The sequence below is a fragment of the Procambarus clarkii genome, chromosome 45 (assembly GCF_040958095.1).
Source record: "Procambarus clarkii isolate CNS0578487 chromosome 45, FALCON_Pclarkii_2.0, whole genome shotgun sequence".
Classification (NCBI taxonomy): Eukaryota; Metazoa; Arthropoda; class Malacostraca; order Decapoda; family Cambaridae; genus Procambarus; species Procambarus clarkii.
The window spans coordinates 34,347,854-34,371,348 of NC_091194.1; the positions used below are offsets into that span (position 1 = coordinate 34,347,854).

At 42.2% G+C, this 23,495-nt stretch overlaps 1 protein-coding gene across 1 annotated transcript in view; it reads left to right on the plus strand.

The window, feature by feature from the left end:
- LOC138350334 (uncharacterized) overlaps window positions 1–871 on the plus strand; it is a 75,077-nt gene extending 74,206 nt beyond the window's left edge. Inside the window, exon 2 of the mRNA XM_069300960.1 lies at window positions 693–871. Within this exon, the coding sequence (XP_069157061.1) occupies window positions 693–871 (179 nt within the window). The remainder of the gene's footprint in view (window positions 1–692) is intronic.
- The last annotated feature ends 22,624 nt before the right edge of the window (window positions 872–23,495 follow it).

Genomic DNA, 23,495 nt, shown 5'->3' on the forward strand with positions numbered 1-23,495 from the left:
TTTCGTGAGTATAGTTTTTGTTTATTTTTTCGTTTTTTTTTTTCATTACGATTTTTTTAACTGTTCTTATTTTTCAGTGATGGGAACATCAGATCATTTGCTGTTGTCATTTTTCTGATGGGAACATCAGATCATTTGGGAATGCATAGGTCGAGGGAGTGAAGAATGGTGGGGAGGACAAGGGGGACAGTATTAGGGGATGGTGGGGAGGATGAGGGGACAATGGTAGGGAGAACAAGGGTAGAGAGGAGTGGGGAGTACGAGGGGACAGGAGAAGGGGGGAAATGGTGTGGACGACATAGGGATAGCGGAGTGGGGGATTGGGAGATGGTGAGGAGGACGAGGGGACGGGGATGGGGGAATTTTGGGGAGGACGAGGGACGGAGGAGCGGGGGATTGTGGAGAGGACGAGGGGACTGGGGGGAATGGTGGGAAGAACGAAGGGACAGGGGAGTGGAAGATGGTGGGGAGGAAAAGAAAACATGGGAGGGGTGAATGGTTGGGAGGACGATGGGGGACGGGGGAATGGGAAATGGTTTGGAGGACGAGGGGATGGGGAAGGGAGGAATGGTGGGGAGGACTGACGGACAGGGAATGATTGATGTGGCTCAGCAACGTGCATGCGTTGCTGAACCACAACAACGCATTGCTGGGTAAAGCGTGTGTATCAATAATTTTGTTTCTCTCCATAGGTGCATGCGCTGAGGATGAATTCAGCTGCTTGGATGGTTCTGAATGCCTACCCATGACGTGGCAATGTGATGGCTACGATAACTGCAATGATAACTCCGACGAACTTTCTTGTGGTAAGTCGGGATGTGTGTTGCACTCGAAAGACTTCACTCAAATATCAACATTTTTTAATACCTAATATTTCATAAGTAATACTTCTAAATGTTCTTGGCTTGAAATAGGAGCGGCCAGTACGCTCATTCACGGATCCATAGGTAACTTGACAAATGATTTGTTATTGTTACAATAAAGGAAATGTTAAGTTTACTTCTTAATTTGATAAATCAAACAAAAGATGATATTTTTGTCATATATTCTATGTTGTTGTCCTCTATTCTACTTGCCAATTTTAGTTGGGCCAATAATTTTGAATACTGTAAATGGGATTAGTGGGATTAAAATATGCGACATCTCCAACTATTATCCATGATGCCATAAAGAGAAATATTATATTATAAAGAAAGCAGAGTAGAATTCATCAGATTGTATATTGCTTCAGAAAGAAGGCGACGTGACAGCATCATGCTATACTGTGCAAATTTATTAAATCAAATTATACAAATCACAAGGTAAGAGATAGAAATCTCACACAAGTTCAGTGTTGCAAGGTGTGAGAAGTTTAAGTTTTGTGCGGGATATCCTGCACAATAAGTGGAGTTGGAGAAGATTATATTGCAAATTGAAAGCGTGAATCCTTTAAGAACGCCCTCTAATATATTTTGTTAAACAGCACGATAGGAATGCTGAAACATTGGGGTTGATTAAAATATGATAGATATTTACTTATGGCTACAGCGAATCCTTGTAAAGATTAAATGACAATACCAAACTCATCTAGTTTAATACACACACACACACACACACACACACACACACACACACACACACACACACACACACACACACACACACACACACACACACACACACACACACACACACACACACACACACACACACACACACACACACACACACACACAGAGGAGAAGACGAACCAGCAATGCTTGATTTGATATTTACCCTAAATGAGTGGGATATAAGGGAAGTCAAGATGGAAGCACCCTTGGGAATGAGTGATCACACTGTATTGAACTTTGAGTACCTGTTAGAGCTAGGAATTATCTCCCCCAAAAAAGAACTAGGGAACAAAAGGCTGGCATACAGAAAGGGAAATTATGAGGAGAGGAGAAGCTTCCTAAGGGAAATACCTTGGGACACAGCCCTCAGAACTAAGTCTGTACAAGATATGATGGACTATGTCACCCAAAAGTGTTAGGAGGCAGTAAGCAGATACATCCCGGCCCGAAAGGAAAAATCCGAGAAGCAAAAGAAGAATCCATGGTGTAATAGGGCATGTATGGAAGCAAAGAAACTGAACAAAAGAGCGTGGAGGAACTTCCGGAATAACAGAACACCAGAAAGCAAAGAGAGATACCAGAGAACCAGGAATGAGTATGTCAGGGTGAGAAGAGAAGCAGAGAAAAGTTATGAAAATGATATAGCAAACGAAGCCAAGACCGAACCAAAGCTACTCCACAGTCACATCAGAAGGAAGACAACAGTGAATTAACAGGAAGTGAAACTTAGAACAGGCGAGGACAGGTATACAGAGAATGACAAAGAGGTGTGTGAAGAACTCGACAAGAGGTTCCAGGAGGTCTTCACAACAGAACAAGGTGAGGTCACTATGCTAGGAGAAAGGGAAATAAACCAGGCGGCCTTGGAAGGGTTCGAGAGAGGAGGTCAAGAGACACCTGCTGGATCTGGATGTTAGAAAGGCTGTTGGTCCAGACGGGATCTCGCCATGGATACTGAAAGAGTGTGCAGAGGCACTTTGCTTGCCACTCTCCATAGTGTATCACTGGTCACTGGAGACGGAAGACCTACCAGAAATATGGAAGACGGCGAATGTGGTCCCAATATACAAAAAGGGCGACAGGCAAGAGGCACTGAACTACAGGCCAGTGTCCTTGACTTGTATATCATGCAAGGTGATGGAGAAGATCGTCAGAAAAAACTTGGTAGCACATCTGGAGAGAAGGGACTTCGTGACAAATCGCCAACATGGGTTCAGGGAGTAAATCTTGCCTGACTGGTTTAATAGAATTCTATAACCAGGTGAGAAAGATTAATCAAGAAAGAGAGGGCTGGGCGGACTGCAGTTTCTTGGATTGTCGGAAACCCTTTGACACAGTACCACATAAGACGCTGGTACATAAACTGGAGAGACAGGCAGGTGTAGCTGGTAAGGTGCTCCAGTGGATAAGGGAGTACCTAAGCAATAGGAAGCAGAGAGTTACGGTGAAGGGTGAGAGCTCCGATTGGCGTGAAGTCACCAGTGGAGTCCAACAGGCCTCTGTACTCGGTCCTTTCTTGTTTCTGATATATGTAAATGATCTCCCGGAGGGTATAGATTCATTTTTCTCAATATTTGCGGACGATGCTAAAATTATGAGAAGGATTAAGACAGAAGAGGACTGTTTGAGGCTTCAAGAACATCTAGACAAGCTGAAGTAATGGTCGAACAAATAGTTGTTAGAGTTTAACCCAACCAAATGTAATGTAATGAAGATAGGAGTAGGGAGCAAGAGGCCTGATACATGGTATCATCTCGGAGAGGAAATTCTTCAGGAGTCAGAGAAAGAAAAAGACTTGGGGGTTGATATCACATCAGACCGGTCTCCTGCAGCCCATATCAAGAGGATAACATCAGCGGCATATGCCAGGCTGGCCAACATAAGAATGGCATTCAGAAACTTGTGTAAAGAATCATTCAAAACTTTGTATACCACATACGTCAGGCCAATCCTGGAGTATGCAGCCCCAGCATGGAGTCCATATATAGTCAAGGATAAGACAAAACTGGAAAAGATTCAAAGGTTTGCCACCATACTAGTACCCGAGCTGAGAGGTATGAGCTACGAGGAGAGACTATGGGAATTAAACCTCACTTTACTGAAAGATATAGGAGTTAGGGGGAGCGTGATCACCACATTCAAGATTCTGAAGGGAGTTGATAGGGTAGATAAAGACAGGCTATTGAACACAAGGGGACACAGGTGGAAACTGAGTGCCCAAATGAGCCACAGAGATAATAGAAAGAACTTTTTTAGTGTCAGAGTGGTTGACAAATGGAATGCATTAGGAAGTGATGTGGTGGAGGCTGACTCCATACACAGTTTCAAGTATAAATATGATAGAGCCAATAGGCTCAGGAATCTGAACACCTGTTGATTGACGGTTGAGAGGCGGGACCAAAGAGCCAGAGCTCAATCCCCGCAAACACAACTAGGTGAGTACACACACACACACACACACACACATATATCTATCTATCTATCTATCTATCTATCTATCTATCTATCTATCTATCTATATATATATATATATATATATATATATATATATATATATATATATATATATATATATATATATATGTAATCGTATATGTATATATGATGCGATCGTATATATATATATATGATCGCACCATGATCGTCTTAGACGATCATTGGTGCGGTGGTCACGGTACTGTGTACGTTTAGGGGTGATCCTGGACGGCATGGGTTCGAATCCTGGCCGGGTCAAAGAGTTCTTAGTGATATATGGCTTGCGCGTTCATGCAGCTTTCTCACACATGCATATATATATATATATATATATATATATATATATATATATATATATATATATATATATATATATATATATATATATATATATATATATATATACAATCTTTGGACAACACCCACCAGTGGGACTCGAACCCAGAAAGCACAACTACCTTCCAGTAGCTGGCATAACTAGTATGCTTTAACCCACTACGCCATCAGACCTTACAAAAGAAGTAGATAGTTCGAGATATATATATCTCAAACATCTCTACCTCCCGAAGGCACCAGATGAGTGAGGGGTCAGTCTGCAATTTTCGTCAAGCCACTGTCAATGTGAGAGAACTCGTGTCCAGCTTATAAGCCTATACTTGCATAAACCACAAGTGAAGATAAACAATCTTTGGACAACACCCACCAGTGGGACTCGAACCCAGAAAGCACAACTACCTTCCAGTAGCTGGCATAACTAGTATGCTTTAACCCACTACGCCATCAGACCTTACAAAAGAAGTAGATAGTTCGAGATATATATATCTCAAACATCTCTACCTCCCGAAGGCACCAGATGAGTGAGGGGTCAGTCTGCAATTTTCGTCAAGCCACTGTCAATGTGAGAGAACTCGTGTCCAGCTTATAAGCCTATACTTGCATAAACCACAAGTGAAGATAAACAATCTTTGGACAACACCCACCAGTGGGACTCGAACCCAGAAAGCACAACTACCTTCCAGTAGCTGGCATAACTAGTATGCTTTAACCCACTACGCCATCAGACCTTACAAAAGAAGTAGATAGTTCGAGATATATATATCTCAAACATCTCTACCTCCCGAAGGCACCAGATGAGTGAGGGGTCAGTCTGCAATTTTCGTCAAGCCACTGTCAATGTGAGAGAACTCGTGTCCAGCTTATAAGCCTATACTTGCATAAACCACAAGTGAAGATAAACAATCTTTGGACAACACCCACCAGTGGGACTCGAACCCAGAAAACACAACTACCTTCCAGTAGCTGGCATAACTAGTATGCTTTAACCCACTACGCCATCAGACCTTACAAAAGAAGTAGATAGTTCGAGATATATATATCTCAAACATCTCTACCTCCCGAAGGCACCAGATGAGTGAGGGGTCAGTCTGCAATTTTCGTCAAGCCACTGTCAATGTGAGAGAACTCGTGTCCAGCTTATAAGCCTATACTTGCATAAACCACAAGTGAAGATAAACAATCTTTGGACAACACCCACCAGTGGGACTCGAACCCAGAAAGCACAACTACCTTCCAGTAGCTGGCATAACTAGTATGCTTTAACCCACTACGCCATCAGACCTTACAAAAGAAGTAGATAGTTCGAGATATATATATCTCAAACATCTCTACCTCCCGAAGGCACCAGATGAGTGAGGGGTCAGTCTGCAATTTTCGTCAAGCCACTGTCAATGTGAGAGAACTCGTGTCCAGCTTATAAGCCTATACTTGCATAAACCACAAGTGAAGATAAACAATCTTTGGACAACACCCACCAGTGGGACTCGAACCCAGAAAGCACAACTACCTTCCAGTAGCTGGCATAACTAGTATGCTTTAACCCTTTCTGTGCTTTCTGGGTTCGAGTCCCACTGGTGGGTGTTGTCCAAAGATTGTTTATCTTCACTTGTGGTTTATGCAAGTATAGGCTTATAAGCTGGACACGAGTTCTCTCACATTGACAGTGGCTTGACGAAAATTGCAGACTGACCCCTCACTCATCTGGTGCCTTCGGGAGGTAGAGATGTTTGAGATATATATATCTCGAACTATCTACTTCTTTTGTAAGGTCTGATGGCGTAGTGGGTTAAAGCATACTAGTTATGCCAGCTACTGGAAGGTAGTTGTGCTTTCTGGGTTCGAGTCCCACTGGTGGGTGTTGTCCAAAGATTGTTTATCTTCACTTGTGGTTTATGCAAGTATAGGCTTATAAGCTGGACACGAGTTCTCTCACATTGACAGTGGCTTGACGAAAATTGCAGACTGACCCCTCACTCATCTGGTGCCTTCGGGAGGTAGAGATGTTTGAGATATATATATCTCGAACTATCTACTTCTTTTGTAAGGTCTGATGGCGTAGTGGGTTAAAGCATACTAGTTATGCCAGCTACTGGAAGGTAGTTGTGCTTTCTGGGTTCGAGTCCCACTGGTGGGTGTTGTCCAAAGATTGTTTATCTTCACTTGTGGTTTATGCAAGTATAGGCTTATAAGCTGGACACGAGTTCTCTCACATTGACAGTGGCTTGACGAAAATTGCAGACTGACCCCTCACTCATCTGGTGCCTTCGGGAGGTAGAGATGTTTGAGATATATATATCTCGAACTATCTACTTCTTTTGTAAGGTCTGATGGCGTAGTGGGTTAAAGCATACTAGTTATGCCAGCTACTGGAAGGTAGTTGTGCTTTCTGGGTTCGAGTCCCACTGGTGGGTGTTGTCCAAAGATTGTTTATCTTCACTTGTGGTTTATGCAAGTATAGGCTTATATATATATATATATATATATATATATATATATATATATATATATATATATATATATATATATATATATATATATATAAATATACTGGCAGCAGGTTTTCTTTCAATTCAATGAAACATATATATAAATATATATATATATATATATATATATATATATATATATATATATATATATATATATATATATATATATATATATATATATATATATATATATAACTGAAAACTCACACCCCAGAAGTGACTCGAACCCATACTCCCAGGAGCAACGCAACTGGCATGTACAAGACGCCTTAATCCACTTGACCATCACGACCGGACAAAATGAGGTGATAGCCGAGGCTATTTGAACCACCCCACCGCCGGCACTCGGATAGTAATCTTGGGAATAGCATTTTACCAAATCACCTCATTCTTTGGGGCACACGTGAGGAACACAAATGCGAACAAGCCTGAATGGTCCCCAGGACAATATGCAACTGAAAACTCACACCCCAGAAGTGACTCGAACCCATACTCCCAGGAGCAACGCAACTGGTATGTACAAGACGCCTTAATCCACTTGACCATCACGACCGGACAAAATGAGGTGATAGCCGAGGCTATTTGAACCACCCCACCGCCGGCACTCCGGTTGTGATGGTCAAGTGGATTTTCTACCATAAAACAAGAAAGTAATAATATTTAAATCCCCAGAATTACAACCTAGTCTCTATTAAAATCTTTCAGCCACAATTACGCGAAATAATATTATTTGTGACGTTGAGATTATCAGCAAGAATTACACTGGTACTCAACAGAGAATGAGTTATTATTGTTCTACGTGATCTGCAGTGACCGGCCAACTAATAACGCGTCGATATTCAAGCCAAGCTATCAACCACGTGTACGACATTGCGGAAGTTTTAGCTTGAGACGCGGTATCGGCAAGCTTCAACATAATTTGTACCCTTAGATAAGTATATAGTTCCCTTTTGATGCATCATTAGAGATTGTATATGTCGGGGCAGCTTGTCGTTATATCGAGCGACCATAACAAATCCAACGTTAGTATCACATCAAATTTATTTTCCATTTCATGAATATAGAGATTTAAGTAGCCTAGTTCAATGCTACGTAATATCCCTTAAATTACAGCTCGCATGTGAGGAGTCAACGAGCTGTTACCTAACTTCGTGTTATTCACCTGTAAGTGTTTCTACGAGGAATTCCGGAGATCACGAGGATGAGGCGTGAATGATGTCATAGAAATCGTCTTAAAGCTAAGACTTTTTTGTATTCAATTATTTACTCTAAAATTGATTATTTATACATCATTCTATCTAATCGGATGCTCGTCATGTGCACTGGAGATGATCTGTGTTTTTTTGAATGATTAATTCCTGATGCTAATAATCCTTATAATTTCTGGTGATAATCTTCTATAGATTCTTTAATTTGGCCATAAGATTAGTTATTACACAATGAACTGGTGCACGAACCACACTAGTTCCTAGACGTATATGAAGTTCTAGCAATAACCTCCCAATGTAGGTATTTGAGGCTTTGATTTAAGTTAATTAACTATACAGCCCATTAATTTATTTAAGTGATTATGCTTCCTAATATTTAACCATAGACACTGGTTCTTCCTTGTGTTTCTAATGATCACTTTTTATTAGTTTCCCTCTTTTCTTAAAAGTGGATGGTCCTTCGCAATTGTTTTCATTAATTTAATAATTGAATAAATTGAGTCAAGCCCCAGATTTCCCACAGTAGCCGAGGCTATTTGTCCATCAGCCCGCCGGCACTCAGATGGTAATCTTGGGCATAGTATTTTATCAAATCACCTCATTCTTTGGGGCACACGTGAGGAACACAAATGCAAACAAGCCTGAATAGTCCCAAAACTATATGCAACTGAAAACTCAGTTGCGTTGCTCCTGGCAGTATGGGTTCGAGTCACTTCTGGGTTGTGATATATATATATATATATATATATATATATATGTATATATATATATATATATATATATATATATATATATATATATATATATATATATATATAAAAATTTATATATATATATATATATATATATATAAATTGATTATATTAAAAATTATATATATAAATATATATATATATATATATATATATATATATATATATATGTATATATATATATATATATATATATATATATATATATATATATATATATATATATATATATATATATATATATATATATATATATATATATATATATATATATATATATATATATTAGTATATTTTGGTAGCAGTCTTTCCTGTAGACATATATTATTAAATATGACCGAAAAAGTAAGATTAATAATTCTAACACGAATTTTCTCAATCTTTCGTACATTACGCTTCACTGTTGGAGGTAAATCAAAAATCACTTCTCCAAAATTCATTTTTATTTCTAGTCTGACGCGACACGGGCGCGTTTCATAAAACTTATTACATTTTTAAAGACTTCACAAATACACAACTGATTAGAACTTACGTCTCTCTGATATTATATCTACATTTGAGTGAGGTGGGAAGGGTGATGTGGCATTAACACAAGACAGAACAGGAGGGGATATTAATAGGGTATTAAAAGTATCAACACAAGACAGAACAGAAACAATGGGTATTGAATAGAAGTGTTTGTAGAAAGCCTATTGGTCCATATTTCTTGATGCTCCTATATTGGAGCGGAGTCTTGAGGTGGGTAGAATATAGTTGTGCAATAATTGGCTGTTGATTGCTGGTGTTGACTTCTTGATGTGTAGTGCCTCGCAAACGTCAAGCCGCCTGCTATCGCTGTATCTATCGATGATTTCTGTGTTGTTTACTAGGATTTCTCTGGCGATGGTTTGGTTATGGGAAGAGATTATATGTTCCTTAATGGAGCCCTGTTGCTTATGCATCGTTAAACGCCTAGAAAGAGATGTTGTTGTCTTGCCTATATACTGGGTTTTTTGGAGCTTACAGTCCCCAAGTGGGCATTTGAAGGCATAGACGACGTTAGTCTCTTTTAAAGCGTTCTGTTTTGTGTCTGGAGAGTTTCTCATGAGTAGTCTGGCCGTTTTTCTGGTTTTATAGTAAATCGTCAGTTGTATCCTCTGATTTTTGTCTGTAGGGATAACGTTTCTATTAACAATATCTTTCAGGACCCTTTCCTCCGTTTTATGAGCTGTGGAAAAGAAGTTCCTGTAAAATAGTATAATAGGGGGTATAGGTGTTGTTTTAGTTGTCTCTTCAGAGGATGCATGGCTTTTCACTTTCCTTCTTATGATGTCTTCGATGAAACCATTGGAGAAGCCGTTATTGACTAGGACCTGCCTTACCCTACAGAGTTCTTCGTCGACTTGCTTCCATTCTGAGCTGTGGCTGAGAGCACGGTCGACGTATGCGTTAACAACACTCCTCTTGTACCTGTCGGGGCAGTCGCTGTTGGCATTTAGGCACATTCCTATGTTTGTTTCCTTAGTGTAGACTGCAGTGTGGAAACCTCCGCCCTTTTCCATGACTGTTACATCTAGAAAAGGCAGCTTCCCATCCTTTTCCGTCTCGTAAGTGAAACGCAGCACGGAACTCTGCTCAAATGCCTCCTTCAGCTCCTGCAGATGTCTGACATCAGGTACCTGTGTAAAAATGTCGTCAACATACCTGCAGTATATGGCCGGTTTCAAGTTCATGTCGACTAAGACTTTTTGCTCGATGGTACCCATGTAGAAGTTTGCAAACAGGACACCTAGGGGAGAACCCATGGCGACCCCATCTACTTGCTTATACATGTGCCCATCCGGGCTCAAGAAGGGTGCCTCTTTAGTACAAGCTTGGAGTAGTTTCCTCAGAATACTTTCTGGCATGTCAAGAGGACATGCCATGTTTACCAACGTACCTGTGGACGAGACAATCGGAATGATAGCCGACAGAGTGTATCGTGATCCAGCCTGTACTCCTCTTGACATGCCAGAAAGTATTCTGAGGAAACTACTCCAAGCTTGTACTAAAGAGGCACCCTTCTTGAGCCCGGATGGGCACATGTATAAGCAAGTAGATGCGGTCGCCATGGGTTCTCCCCTAGGTGTCCTGTTTGCAAACTTCTACATGGGTACCATCGAGCAAAAAGTCTTAGTCGACATGAACTTGAAACCGGCCATATACTGCAGGTATGTTGACGACATTTTTACACAGGTACCTGATGTCAGACATCTGCAGGAGCTGAAGGAGGCATTTGAGCAGAGTTCCGTGCTGCGTTTCACTTACGAGACGGAAAAGGATGGGAAGTTGCCTTTTCTAGATGTAACAGTCATGGAAAAGGGCGGAGGTTTCCACACTGCAGTCTACACTAAGGAAACAAACATAGGAATGTGCCTAAATGCCAACAGCGACTGCCCCGACAGGTACAAGAGGAGTGTTGTTAACGCATACGTCGACCGTGCTCTCAGCCACAGCTCAGAATGGAAGCAAGTCGACGAAGAACTCTGTAGGGTAAGGCAGGTCCTAGTCAATAACGGCTTCTCCAATGGTTTCATCGAAGACATCATAAGAAGGAAAGTGAAAAGCCATGCAACCTCTGAAGAGACAACTAACACAACACCTATACCCCCTATTAGACTATTTTACAGGAACTTCTTTTCCACAGCTCATAAAACGGAGGAAAGGGTCCTGAAAGATATTGTTAATAGAAACGTTATCCCTACAGACAAAAATCAGAGGATACAACTGACGATTTACTATAAAACCAGAAAAACGGCCAGCCTACTCATGAGAAACTCTCCAGACACAAAACAGAACGCTTTAAAAGAGACTAACGTCGTCTATGCCTTCAAATGCCCACTTGGGGACTGTAAGCTCCAAAAAACCCAGTATATAGGCAAGACAACAACATCTCTTTCTAGGCGTTTAACGATGCATAAGCAACAGGGCTCCATTAAGGAACATATAATCTCTTCCCATAACCAAACCATCGCCAGAGAAATCCTAGTAAACAACACAGAAATCATCGATAGATACAGCGATAGCAGGCGGCTTGACGTTTGCGAGGCACTACACATCAAGAAGTCAACACCAGCAATCAACAGCCAATTATTGCACAACTATATTCTACCCACCTCAAGACTCCGCTCCAATATAGGAGCATCAAGAAATATGGACCAATAGGCTTTCTACAAACACTTCTATTCAATACCCATTGTTTCTGTTCTGTCTTGTGTTGATACTTTTAATACCCTATTAATATCCCCTCCTGTTCTGTCTTGTGTTAATGCCACATCACCCTTCCCACCTCACTCAAATGTAGATATAATATCAGAGAGACGTAAGTTCTAATCAGTTGTGTATTTGTGAAGTCTTTAAAAATGTAATAAGTTTTACGAAACGCGCCCGTGTCGCGTCAGACTAGAAATAAAAATGAATTTTGGAGAAGTGATTTTTTATTTACCTCCAACAGTGAAGCGTAATGTACGAAAGATTGAGAAAATTCGTGTTAGAATTATTAATCTTACTTTTTCGGTCATATTTAATAATATATATATATATATATATATATATATATATATATATATATATATATATATATATATATATATATATATATATATATTTAAATTTAGTACCACCTCTAGCTGGAAGAAGGGGGACCCATAGCCTCGGAGGAAACCACGCATAACGCATTAGAGGGAATGTTTAGATCCCCTCCAATACAGTTTCTGTGTGCTTTTCTCCAAAAACCCCCTTCCTTTTTTATTTTTTGTGCTGTATTATGTATTTGATGGTTTCAAGATATACATGGGTTGATACAAAAATAATAATACAAAAAGGTGCTTAAAGGTTATGGATCTCTTGAAAAACACGACAATGAGAAACATCGATGAATGTCACAGACAGGTTCGATCATTGTTGCAAGTCAAACACTTCTTCGAGTTCCTCTGAAGTTGGACTAGTACCCAAGACGCAACAGGCATTTCCCCTCTGAATCGCAACACTGAGGCGCTGGAACAAGAAACTTTTTGCTCTCTGGTCTTTTGTAGCGCTGATTAATTTGTCCCCTAATTCCTTCAGGAACTTCAATGCACATTTTCCCCACGAACCGAGGGTCTCCGAGCTGATCGGAACAAAGCTTTAACTGTGTGCCAGACCTCTGTATTTAATAATTTTCTGCGATTCCCTGAAAGAAGCAGCACCACCACTTTCACGTGTGCTGTGGTGGAGGTAGGTACTGGCCAGTGTGGCAGCGCACGTGTAGTCCCATACCACTTGCTTACCATCTTTCCAAGGTAGCAAGGTGACCCCATCCGGGCGCTTCTGAGGGTCATTAGGTCTGGATAACCTAATATATATATATATGTATATATATATGTATATATATATATATATATATATATATATATATATATATATATATATATATATATATATATATATATATATATATATGTTAGTATATTTTGGTAGCAGTCTTTCCTGTAGACATATATTATTAAATATGACCGAAAAAGTAAGATTAATAATACTATATGCAGGCGATGAGTCACAATAACGTGGCTGAAGTATGTTGACCAGACCACACACTAGAAATTGAAGAGACGACGACGTTTCGGTCCGTCCTGGACCATTCTCAAGTCGATTGTGTCAACGTCGTCGTCTCTTCAATTTCTAGTGTGTGGTCTGGTCAACATTAATAATACTAACCCGAATTTTCTCGATCTTTCGTACGTTTCTTTTCACTGTTGGTGGTAATTCAAAAATCAATTCCCCAAAATTCATTTTTATTTCTAGTCTGACGCGACACTTGAGCGCGTTTCGTAAAACTTATTACATTTTCAAAGACTTTAGTTAACACATACACAACTGAATAGAACTTACACATCGTCGATTTGTTTATATCTACATTTGAGTGAGGTGGATGGGGTAAGGTGGTATTAATAGGGTATTAAATTCATCAACACAAGACAGAACACGAAACAATGGGTATTGAATGGAAGTGATTGTAGAAAGCCTATTGGCCCATATTTCTTGATGCTTCTATATTGGAGCGGAGTCTTGAGGTGGGTAGAATATAGTTGTGCATTAATTAGCTGTTGATTGCTGGTGCTGACTTCTTAATGTGTAGTGCATCGCAAACGTCAAGCCGCCTGCTATCGCTGTATCTATCGATGATTTCTGTGTTGTTTACTTGGATTTCTCTGGTGATGGTTTGGTTGTGGGAAGAGATTATATGTTCCTTAATGGAGCCCTGTTGCTTTTGCATCGTTAAACGCCTAGAAAGAGATGTTGTTGTCTTGCCTATATACTGGGTTTTTTGGAGCTTTCAGTTCCCAAGAGGGCATTTGAAGGCATAGACGACGTTGGTCTCTTTTAAAGCGTTCTGCTTTGTGTCTGGAGAGATTCTCATGAGTAGGCTGGCCGTTTTTCTGGTTTTATATTAAATCGTCAGTTGTATCCTCTGATTTTTGTCTGTAGGGATAACGTTTCTATTAACAATATCTTTCAGGACCCTTTCCTCCGTTTTATGAGCTGTGTAAAAGAAGTTCCTGTAAAATAGTCTAATAGGGGGAATAGGTGTTGTGTTAGTTGTCTCTTCAGAGGTTGCATGGCGTTTCACTTTCCTTCTTATGATGTCTTCGATGAAACCATTGGAGAAGCCGTTGTTGATAGGACCTTCCTTACCCTACAGAGTTCTTCGTCGACTTGCTTCCATTCTGAGCTGTGGCTGAGAGCACGGTCGACATAAGCGTTAACAATACTCCTCTTGTACCTGTCTGGGCAGTCGCTGTTGGTATTTAGGCACATTTCTATGTTCGTTTCCTTAGTGTAGACTGCAGTGTGGAAACCTCTGCTCTTTTTCATGACTGTTACATCTAGAAAGGGCAGCTTCCCATCCTTTTCCATCTCGTAAGTGAAACGCAGCACGGAACTCTGCTCAAATGCCTCCTTCAGCTCCTGCAGATGTCTGACATCAGGTACCTGTGTAAAAATGTCGTCAACATACCTGCAGTATATGGCCGGTTTCAAGTTCATGTCGACTAAGACTTTTTGCTCGATGGTACCCTGTAGAAGTTCGCAAACAGGACACCTAGGGGAGAACCCATGGCGACCCCATCTACTTGCTTATACATGTGCCCATCCGGGCTCAAGAAGGGTGCCTCTTTAGTACAAGCTTGGAGTAGTTTCCTTAGAATATTTTCGGGTATGTCAAGAGGAGTACAGGCTGGATCACGATACACTCTGTCGGCTATCATCCCGATTGTCTCGTCCACAGGTACGTTGGTAAACAGGGATTCTACGTCCAACGAGGCTCTTATCCCTGTGGCCCGTGTGCCCCGCAGTAAGTCAACAAATTCCTTGTAAGATTATTAATCTTACTTTTTCGGTCATATTTGATAATGTTTATATATGTATATATATGTATATATATGTATACATATATATATATATATATATATATATAACTGAAAACTCACACCCCAGAAGTGACTCGAACCCATACTCCCACAACTGGTATGTACAGGGACGCCTTAATCCGCTTGACCAACACGACCGGACATAAGGAAGTGATAGCCGAGGCTATATGAACCACTTCCCCGCCGGCACTCGGATGGTAATCTTGGGCATAGCATTTTATCAAATCACCTCATTCTTTGGGGCACACGTGAGGAACACAAATCAGATTTGTGTTCCTCACATATCTATGTTAATTTTAAATCCAATAAAAAAAATTGACCTCATACATAATGTAATAGGTAGCATTATCATTTCAGAAGAAAAAAATTGAGAAAATATATTAATTCATGAAAACTTGGCTTATTAGGCAAATCGGGCCTTGCATAGTAGACTGAGAAGTGCGTTCTGGCTACTAGGTACGACATATACATATATATATATATATGCGAACAAGCCTGAATGGTCCCCAGGACTATATGCGAATGAAAACTCACACCCCAGAAGTGACTCGAACCCATACTCCCAGAAGCAACGCAACTGGTAACTACAGGGCGCCTTAATCCGCTTGACCATCACGGCCGTCAAAAGGAAGTGATAGCCGAGGCTATTTGAGCCACTTCCCCGACGGCAACTCGGATGGTAATCTTGGGCATAGCATTTCACCAAATCACCTCATTCTTTGGGGCACACGTGAGGAACACAAATGCGAACAAGCCTGAATGGTCCCCAGGACTATATGCGAATGAAAACTCACACCCCAGAAGTGACTCGAACCCATACTCCCAGAAGCAACGCAACTGGTAACTACAGGGCGCCTTAATCCGCTTGACCATCACGGCCGTCAAAAGGAAGTGATAGCCGAGGCTATTTGAGCCACTTCCCCGACGGCAACTCGGATGGTAATCTTGGGCATAGCATTTCACCAAATCACCTCATTCTTTGGGGCACACGTGAGGAACACAAATGCGAACAAGCCTGAATGGTCCCCAGGACTATATGCGAATTAAGTCAAGTCGAATTAAGTCGAATTGGTCAAGCGGATTAAGGCGCCCTGTAGTTACCAGTTGCGTTGCTTCTGGGAGTATGGGTTCGAGTCACTTCTGGGGTGTGAGTTTTCATTCGCATATAGTCCTGGGGACCATTCAGGCTTGTTCGCATTTGTGTTCCTCACGTGTGCCCCAAAGAATGAGGTGAGTCTTCTCTATGGCTGGTGGAAATGACAATCACATTAGAAAAAAAAGAGAAAAAAAATGTTGACTGCTTTGCGGTTGTCTTCCTGAGGTAAAGTGAGAGGGAAAACACGCAAATCAAATTTTATAAATAATGAACTTTAATTTACTTTAAACAAACAGAAACAAAATAAAGATAATCCCTTGGCTATGTACAGTGCTGATCAAAAATACAAAGACAAAAACACAATATAAAATAAAATAATGGTTATGTTACTCTACAATTAGCAAGACAAAAAATTAGTCAAAAGGGCTGAGAATATTGGCTGGCTGAAACCTCCACTTAGTATACAGGTCGTAAGCTTAGATAGAAGCGTCAGCTCTAAGGCACAAAGAATATTCTGAGGCCAACAGCTCATGCAAGAGTATATATAGGCGAGCAGATGGCGCTGGAGTTGCGTGAAGTCGCTGATTCACCAATGGGAAGAGCGTTGGCTTGAAGTGGTAGTTTGGTGATCGACGAGGGTGGTGCGGCGACAGAGAGGAGGGGGAGGGGGGGGTGGAGTGAATGTACCTTCCTGTAGAGACGTCTGTTATTCCACTTCTATAATATTCTTGAATGTGGTATCTTGATGTTGCAGACGTAAAGAAGTAACGAGATATAGGAAAGAGCAGACTATATCTCTCTTGAAAGAGATTGCTGTCACAGCTCTCCCCGAAGCCTGCTCTTACGGGTTAAGTTACTTCATTAGACGGTAGAGTGGTAGGAGTTGCTGCCTCTACCTCGTAGACTCTGGAGAGGGCGTCGGCTGTGATGTTATCTGAGCCCTTAATGAAGAAGATCACCAGGTTAAAGTTTTGCAGGTACAGAGCCCAGCATAGAAGACGTTGATTGCTGAATTGGGCTTGATGCAGAAATCGTAGGGGATTGTGGTCTGAGTAGATGGTAATAGACCGATTACCCTGTAGGTAAGGTTCGAAATGTTGTAGGTTCAGGACGATGGAGAAGAGTTCCTTTTCTATGGTGCTATGGTCCTTCTGATGGGGCTTCAACTTGTAGCTGACAGGAAGAATCTCTTCGCCACGTTGTTGCATTAGAACGCCCCCGATGCCGGTGCCACTTGCATCGATATTGATGATGAAGGGCTTCATAATATCTGGAGAGGCGAGAATGGAGATTAGAACATAGCAGAGATTTGAGTTGTTCAAAGGCAACGGTCTGTTGAATGGTCCAATGATACCATTGCTTGGGGCTGGTCAGATTAATCAGTGGTGTCGCTACCGTACTGAAATTTTTCACAAACTTACGATAGTAAGATGCAAGACCAAGGAAGAGCAGGAGCTGCTTCCTGGTTGTAGGTTGTGGGTAATGCTGAATGGCTTGAGTATGAATGACTAAAGGAGCTAGGCTGCCACTTCCTATTACATGACCAAGATAACGCACTTTACCTTTAGCAAAGGTGGACTTGCCCAAGTTGATGGTGAGACCGGCAGTCAGGAGCATGGAGAACAATCGTTGCAGCTGGAGCAGATGTTCGTTCCAGGTGTCGGTTGGCACAACGATGTCATCCAAGTAGGCGTAGGTGTGATCTAGGCCATGGATGACGCGGTTGACAGCTCGCTGGAAGGTGGCCGGGGCATTACACAGTCCAAAAGGAAGGCGTTCATATCTGTACAGGCCAAAAGGAGTGGTGAAGGCAGATATTTCCTTAGCCCGCTCTGTGAGACTAATCTGATAATAGCCCTTTAACAAGTCAATCTGGGAGAGATAAGTAGCATTACCTACAGCGTCAAGGATATCATCTATACGAGGTAAAGGGTAAGCATCCTTGACGGTCACAAGGTTCAGTTTCCTATAGTCTGTACATAATCGTACTTTACCGTGAGGTTTCGGCACCAAGATGCAGGGTGAGGCCCAATGGGACTCACAAGGGGTGGCCAGCCCATGATCCAGGAGGCACTGTACCTCAGCACGCATAACTTCCTTTTTGTACGGGCTGATGCGGTAGAAGGGTTGACGAATCGGCCGGGTATCAGGAAGTAGCTGGATGTCGTGTTGAATCACATTACATTCCTGGGGATCATCGCTGAACATCTTCTGATGTTCTTGGAACACTCTGATGAGAGGAGCACTGTTACAGTCCTGAAAATATTTAGGAAGATCTGTAAGAATTTCCGAGTTGGAAGGCACTGACTTAGAGTTAGTGCTTTCGGGAGGAGAAGCAGGGAAGGTCTCACTGTGGAGGTATGGATCTTGAAAGGTGGAGAGAGATACTAACACAGTGGGGGTGTACCTTTATACTTCTTCAAAAGATTGACGTGGCACAACTGGGTCCTCCGCCGCCTATCTGGAGTCTCAAGAACGTAGTTGTGGTTGTTTCTGCACTCCTTGATGCGGTAAGGTCCTGAAAACTTATTTTGCAATGGAGAACCAGGGATCGGAAAATATGTTAAAACGAAGTCTCCTGCTTTAAATTTCCTGATTTTACTATGTTTGTCAAAATGAGTCTTCATCCTATCTTGAGCTTTTAATAAATTATTGTTGGCAAATTTATGTACTCTCTCTAGAATTTGATTAAGTTTTGAAGAAACTGGGGCACATACTGAGGGTCACTGAAGGTGGCATTACATAGAGTCTTTAAAAGCTTTAAGAGGAGTACGGCACTTACGTCCGTAGAGCATCTCATAAGGAGACACTCCTAGAGACTCATTTGGGAGACTTCTGAAAATGCACATGATGATGTCAAGTTGTTTATCCCAGTCTTTCATAGTTTCATGGCAAAATTTCTTAAGGAGTGATTTTATAGTTTGCTGACTACGTTCAAGAGAACCCTGTGAAGCAGGATGATAGGGGCTGGACAATGGACAATGAGTGATGTTGAATTCTTCCAGTGTCATCTTGAAGAGATCACTGGAGAAGTTGGTGCCACAGTCACTCTGAATCTCCCGAGGAAATCCATATTGTGTAAACATCAACAACTGCTTCACCACAGTAGCAGCCGTAATGTTCTTTACAGGAACTGCTATGGGGAATCTGGTGGTTGGACACAGGATGGTTAGTATATAAGCGTTGCCAGAACAGGTCCGGGGAAAAGTTCCAACATGGTCTATGATGAGTATGTGAAAGGGTTCCGAAGGCACAGGGATAGGAATCAAGGGAGCCTTGGGAAAAGAGATGTTGGGTTTACCTGCCATCTGACATGTATGACACTGTTGTACATAAGTTTTTACATCTTTAACCATACCTGGCCAGTAATAGTCTTGTCGGATGGCGTGATAGGTTTTATTAAAACCGTATTGAGAAAGCGCTCCATGGGCCAGGTGTAGAATATCGGGCCGTAGGCTGGTGGGAACTACGAGTTGATGGACATTAGCCCAATCGTCATCTTCCGTTAGTTTACTGGGTCGGTACCTGCGGTAGAGCAATTGATTCTCTATAAAGAACCCAGGAATACTATCAGATTGAGTCTCGGCCTGGAAGAATAATGGTGTTAATGAGGGATCCTCCCTCTGTAACTTACGGAACTCCAGCATAGTAAGATTCGGTGGTAGATTCTGAGGGTCTTGAGGGACAGCTGTGGCAGTAGAGTCAGCTGGTTGCGGGCGTGCAGCTTGCGCACGGGTTGTTACCAAAACCGGAGGAGAGACTTCATCACTTTCTTGGACCTCTGCTGGAACATACTTCAAGATGGGGTTTTCCACTACAGAGTCACATACCTGGGGTTTATCCACGATGATCAAGTTGGAAGGCTGTAGATCTTCGGCCAAATTGTTGCCCAGGAGAAGTTGTACCCCTGACATGGGAAAAGGCTTTTCCCGGATAGCGACTTGGACTTCACCTTTCACGAAAGGACAATCCAGGTGGACTCTGGCGAGTGGATACGAAGTGGTGGCAGTGAGATGCTCACCAAATTGATTGGGAGATGGCTTCTTCAATAACGAATTGTAAAAGGACCTATAACAAAAACATAATTGAATCTGCTTTGATACAAATCACAAAAGAAAGTAATTTGAACATTAGCAGTGGTTTATATATACATGTGTGGGCCTGTGTGTGGTTTTGAATGGGAGCTGCATCGGATGGGCCAATAGGCCCTCTGCAGTTTTTGTGCAGAGCAATATTTGTGTCCACTTATTGTACCTTACCTCACTCCACCATTCTTTCCTGCCCATTTATGTCCAGTACTCGACCTGCAAAACCACTCCTTCTGAAGATGTATTAATATACGAAAGTACTGAAGGAAATTCCTGTTTCAATTTTCCTCCGTGGTCTGACTCTCACATTTTTAATCACGTGTTTATTTTTCGTGATTTACACACACACACGTGATTTATATATATATTATATATATATATAAATCTGGACTTGGAGAAGGACTTGTGAGTGTGTATATATATATATATATATATATATATATATATATATATATATATATATATATATATATATATATATATATATATATATATATATATATATATATATATATATATATATATATATACACACACTCACACACACACAATCCAATAAGCGGATCGTCAACCCATGTACCAGGCAAAAGAAAACAAACAAAGAGCCACCCAGCTCTCAAACTGGGCACATGGAATGTAACGACCATGACACCGGGTCTCTCGGAAGATCTACTGGAAGTGAACGACACCCGCAAGACAACTGTGATCAACAATGAACTGAGCAGGCTCCAGATGGACACAGTCGCCCTGCAGGAGACACGTCTGCCTGCAACCGGCAGCATACGGGAGAAGGACTTTTCCTTCTTTTGGCAGGGCAAACCACCAGAAGAGGTAAGGGAGCATGGCGTAGGCTTTGCCATCAGGAACAGATTGTTAGGGTGCATAGTACTGCCCACTGAGGGGTCTGCAAGAATCATCAAACTTCAGCTTCATACAGCAGCAGGAATGGTCAGCCTCATCAACGCCTATGCACCAACACTGACCTCCTCTACCGAAGCGAAGGACAAGTTCTATGATGACCTCGGCCTAGCTCTCAGAGACATACCTCAACAAGAGCCAGTCTTCCTCCTAGGAGATTTTAATGCAAGAGTTGGTTCTGATCACAGCTCTTGGCCTTCCTGCCTGTGCAAGTTTGGATTTGGGAAGATGAATGAGAGTGGACAGCGCCTCCTGGAGTTCTGCTGCCGTCATGATCTCTGCATCACCAATTTCTTCTACAACACCAAGCCCCAGCATAAGGTTTCCTGGAGACATCCCAGGTCTAAGCATTGGCATCAACTCGACCTGGTGCTTACGGGGCGTAGCAATCTGAGAAATGTCAAACTGACCCGCAGCTTCCAGAGCGCAGATTGTGACACCGACCACTCTCTCGTCGTTTGCAGAGTAAAGTCCCAGCCCCGGAAAATCCACAGAGCAAAGAAGGAGGGAAGACCACGGATTAATGTAAACAAGACCCGTGATCTTTACAAGGTGGAGGAATTCACTGCAGCGCTGGTAAATGCCCTTCCTGTACCACCCTGCGATAGCGCAAGTGAGAGGTGGTCACATCTCAGGGGCACTATTTTCAACACTGAAAATCGGTAAGAGGCAGAACAAGTCAGCAGATTGGTTCGAGGCCAGTGCAGAGGAACTGTTACCCCTCGTAGAGGAAAAGAGACGAGCTCTCTCATCCTACAAGAACCTGCCCTCAGAAAGGAACCTACAGGCCCTCCGTACTGCCCGCAGTAGAGTTCAACAAACTGCGAGGGTGTTGTGCTAACGATTACTAGCTTCGACTCTGTTCCAGCATCCAGGCTGCGGCCACTGTCGGCAACATAAGAGTCATGTACGAAGGGATCAAACAGGCAACAGGCCCTACACAAAACAGGACGGCTCCTCTGAAGTCAGCCACTGGAGAGATCATTAAAGTCCGTGATCAACAGATGAATCGCTTGGTGGAACATTACTCCGAACTCTACTCCAGAGAGAACTTGGTCATTGTTAGAGGCATTAGATGCTATCGAATTCCTGCCCATCATGGAAGAACTTGATCTTGAACCAACTGTGGAAGAAGTTGAGAAAGCAATGGATTCACTTTCCTCAGGGAAGGCCTCAGGAGACGACGGGATTCCGCCTGAAGTTCTCAAGTGCGCGCGTGGAACACTTAAATTTGAGCTTCATGAACTTCTGTGCCAGTGCTGGAGGGAGGGCTCGGTGCCACAAGACATGGGAGATGGAAACATCATCACTCTCTACACAAATAAAGGTGACAGAAGCAATGTCAATAACTTTTGCGGCATATCCCTCCTCAGCGTCGTTGGCAAACTCTTCGCTAGGGTCATCTTGGTCAGGCTTCAGATTCTTGCCGAAAGAGTGTACCCCGAGTCACTGTGTGGTTTCCGAGCAGAGAGGTCGACTACTGACATGATGTTCTTCCTGAGACAGCCTCAAGAAAACTGCAGGGAGTCGAGAAAAGCCTTGTACATCGCCTTCGTTGACCTTACAAAGGCCTTCGAACCTCGTGAGTAGGGACGGACTCTTCAAGATCTTGGCCAAAATTGGCTGCCCACCCACCCTACTCATCATGATACAATCATTCCACAAGGACATGAAGGGTCAGTCGTGTACGACGGCTCAACTTCTGAACCATTCAACATCAACAGTGGTGTTAAACAGGAGTGTGCTCTAGCTCCAATCCTTGTTCGGCATCTTCTACGCGATCCTCGTCAAGCATGCCTTTGGAACAACCACAGAAATCATCTATCACCGTACAAGATATGATGGAAAGCTCTATAATCTATGCAGACTCCGAGCAAAGACAAAAGTACAGATGCGAATCCTCTGTGAGTTCCTCTTCGGCGACGACGCAGCGATCACCACACACACACAGCAGAAGGCCTGCAGCAGCTACTCAACCGCTTTGTCGCAGCCTGTTCCGCATTCGGCCTGACAATCAGCCTGAAGAAGACACAGGTGATGGGACAAGATGTCAATGAGCTACCCTGTATATATATATAGCAGACTATGTGCTGGAGGCAGTTCACGAGTTTGTGTA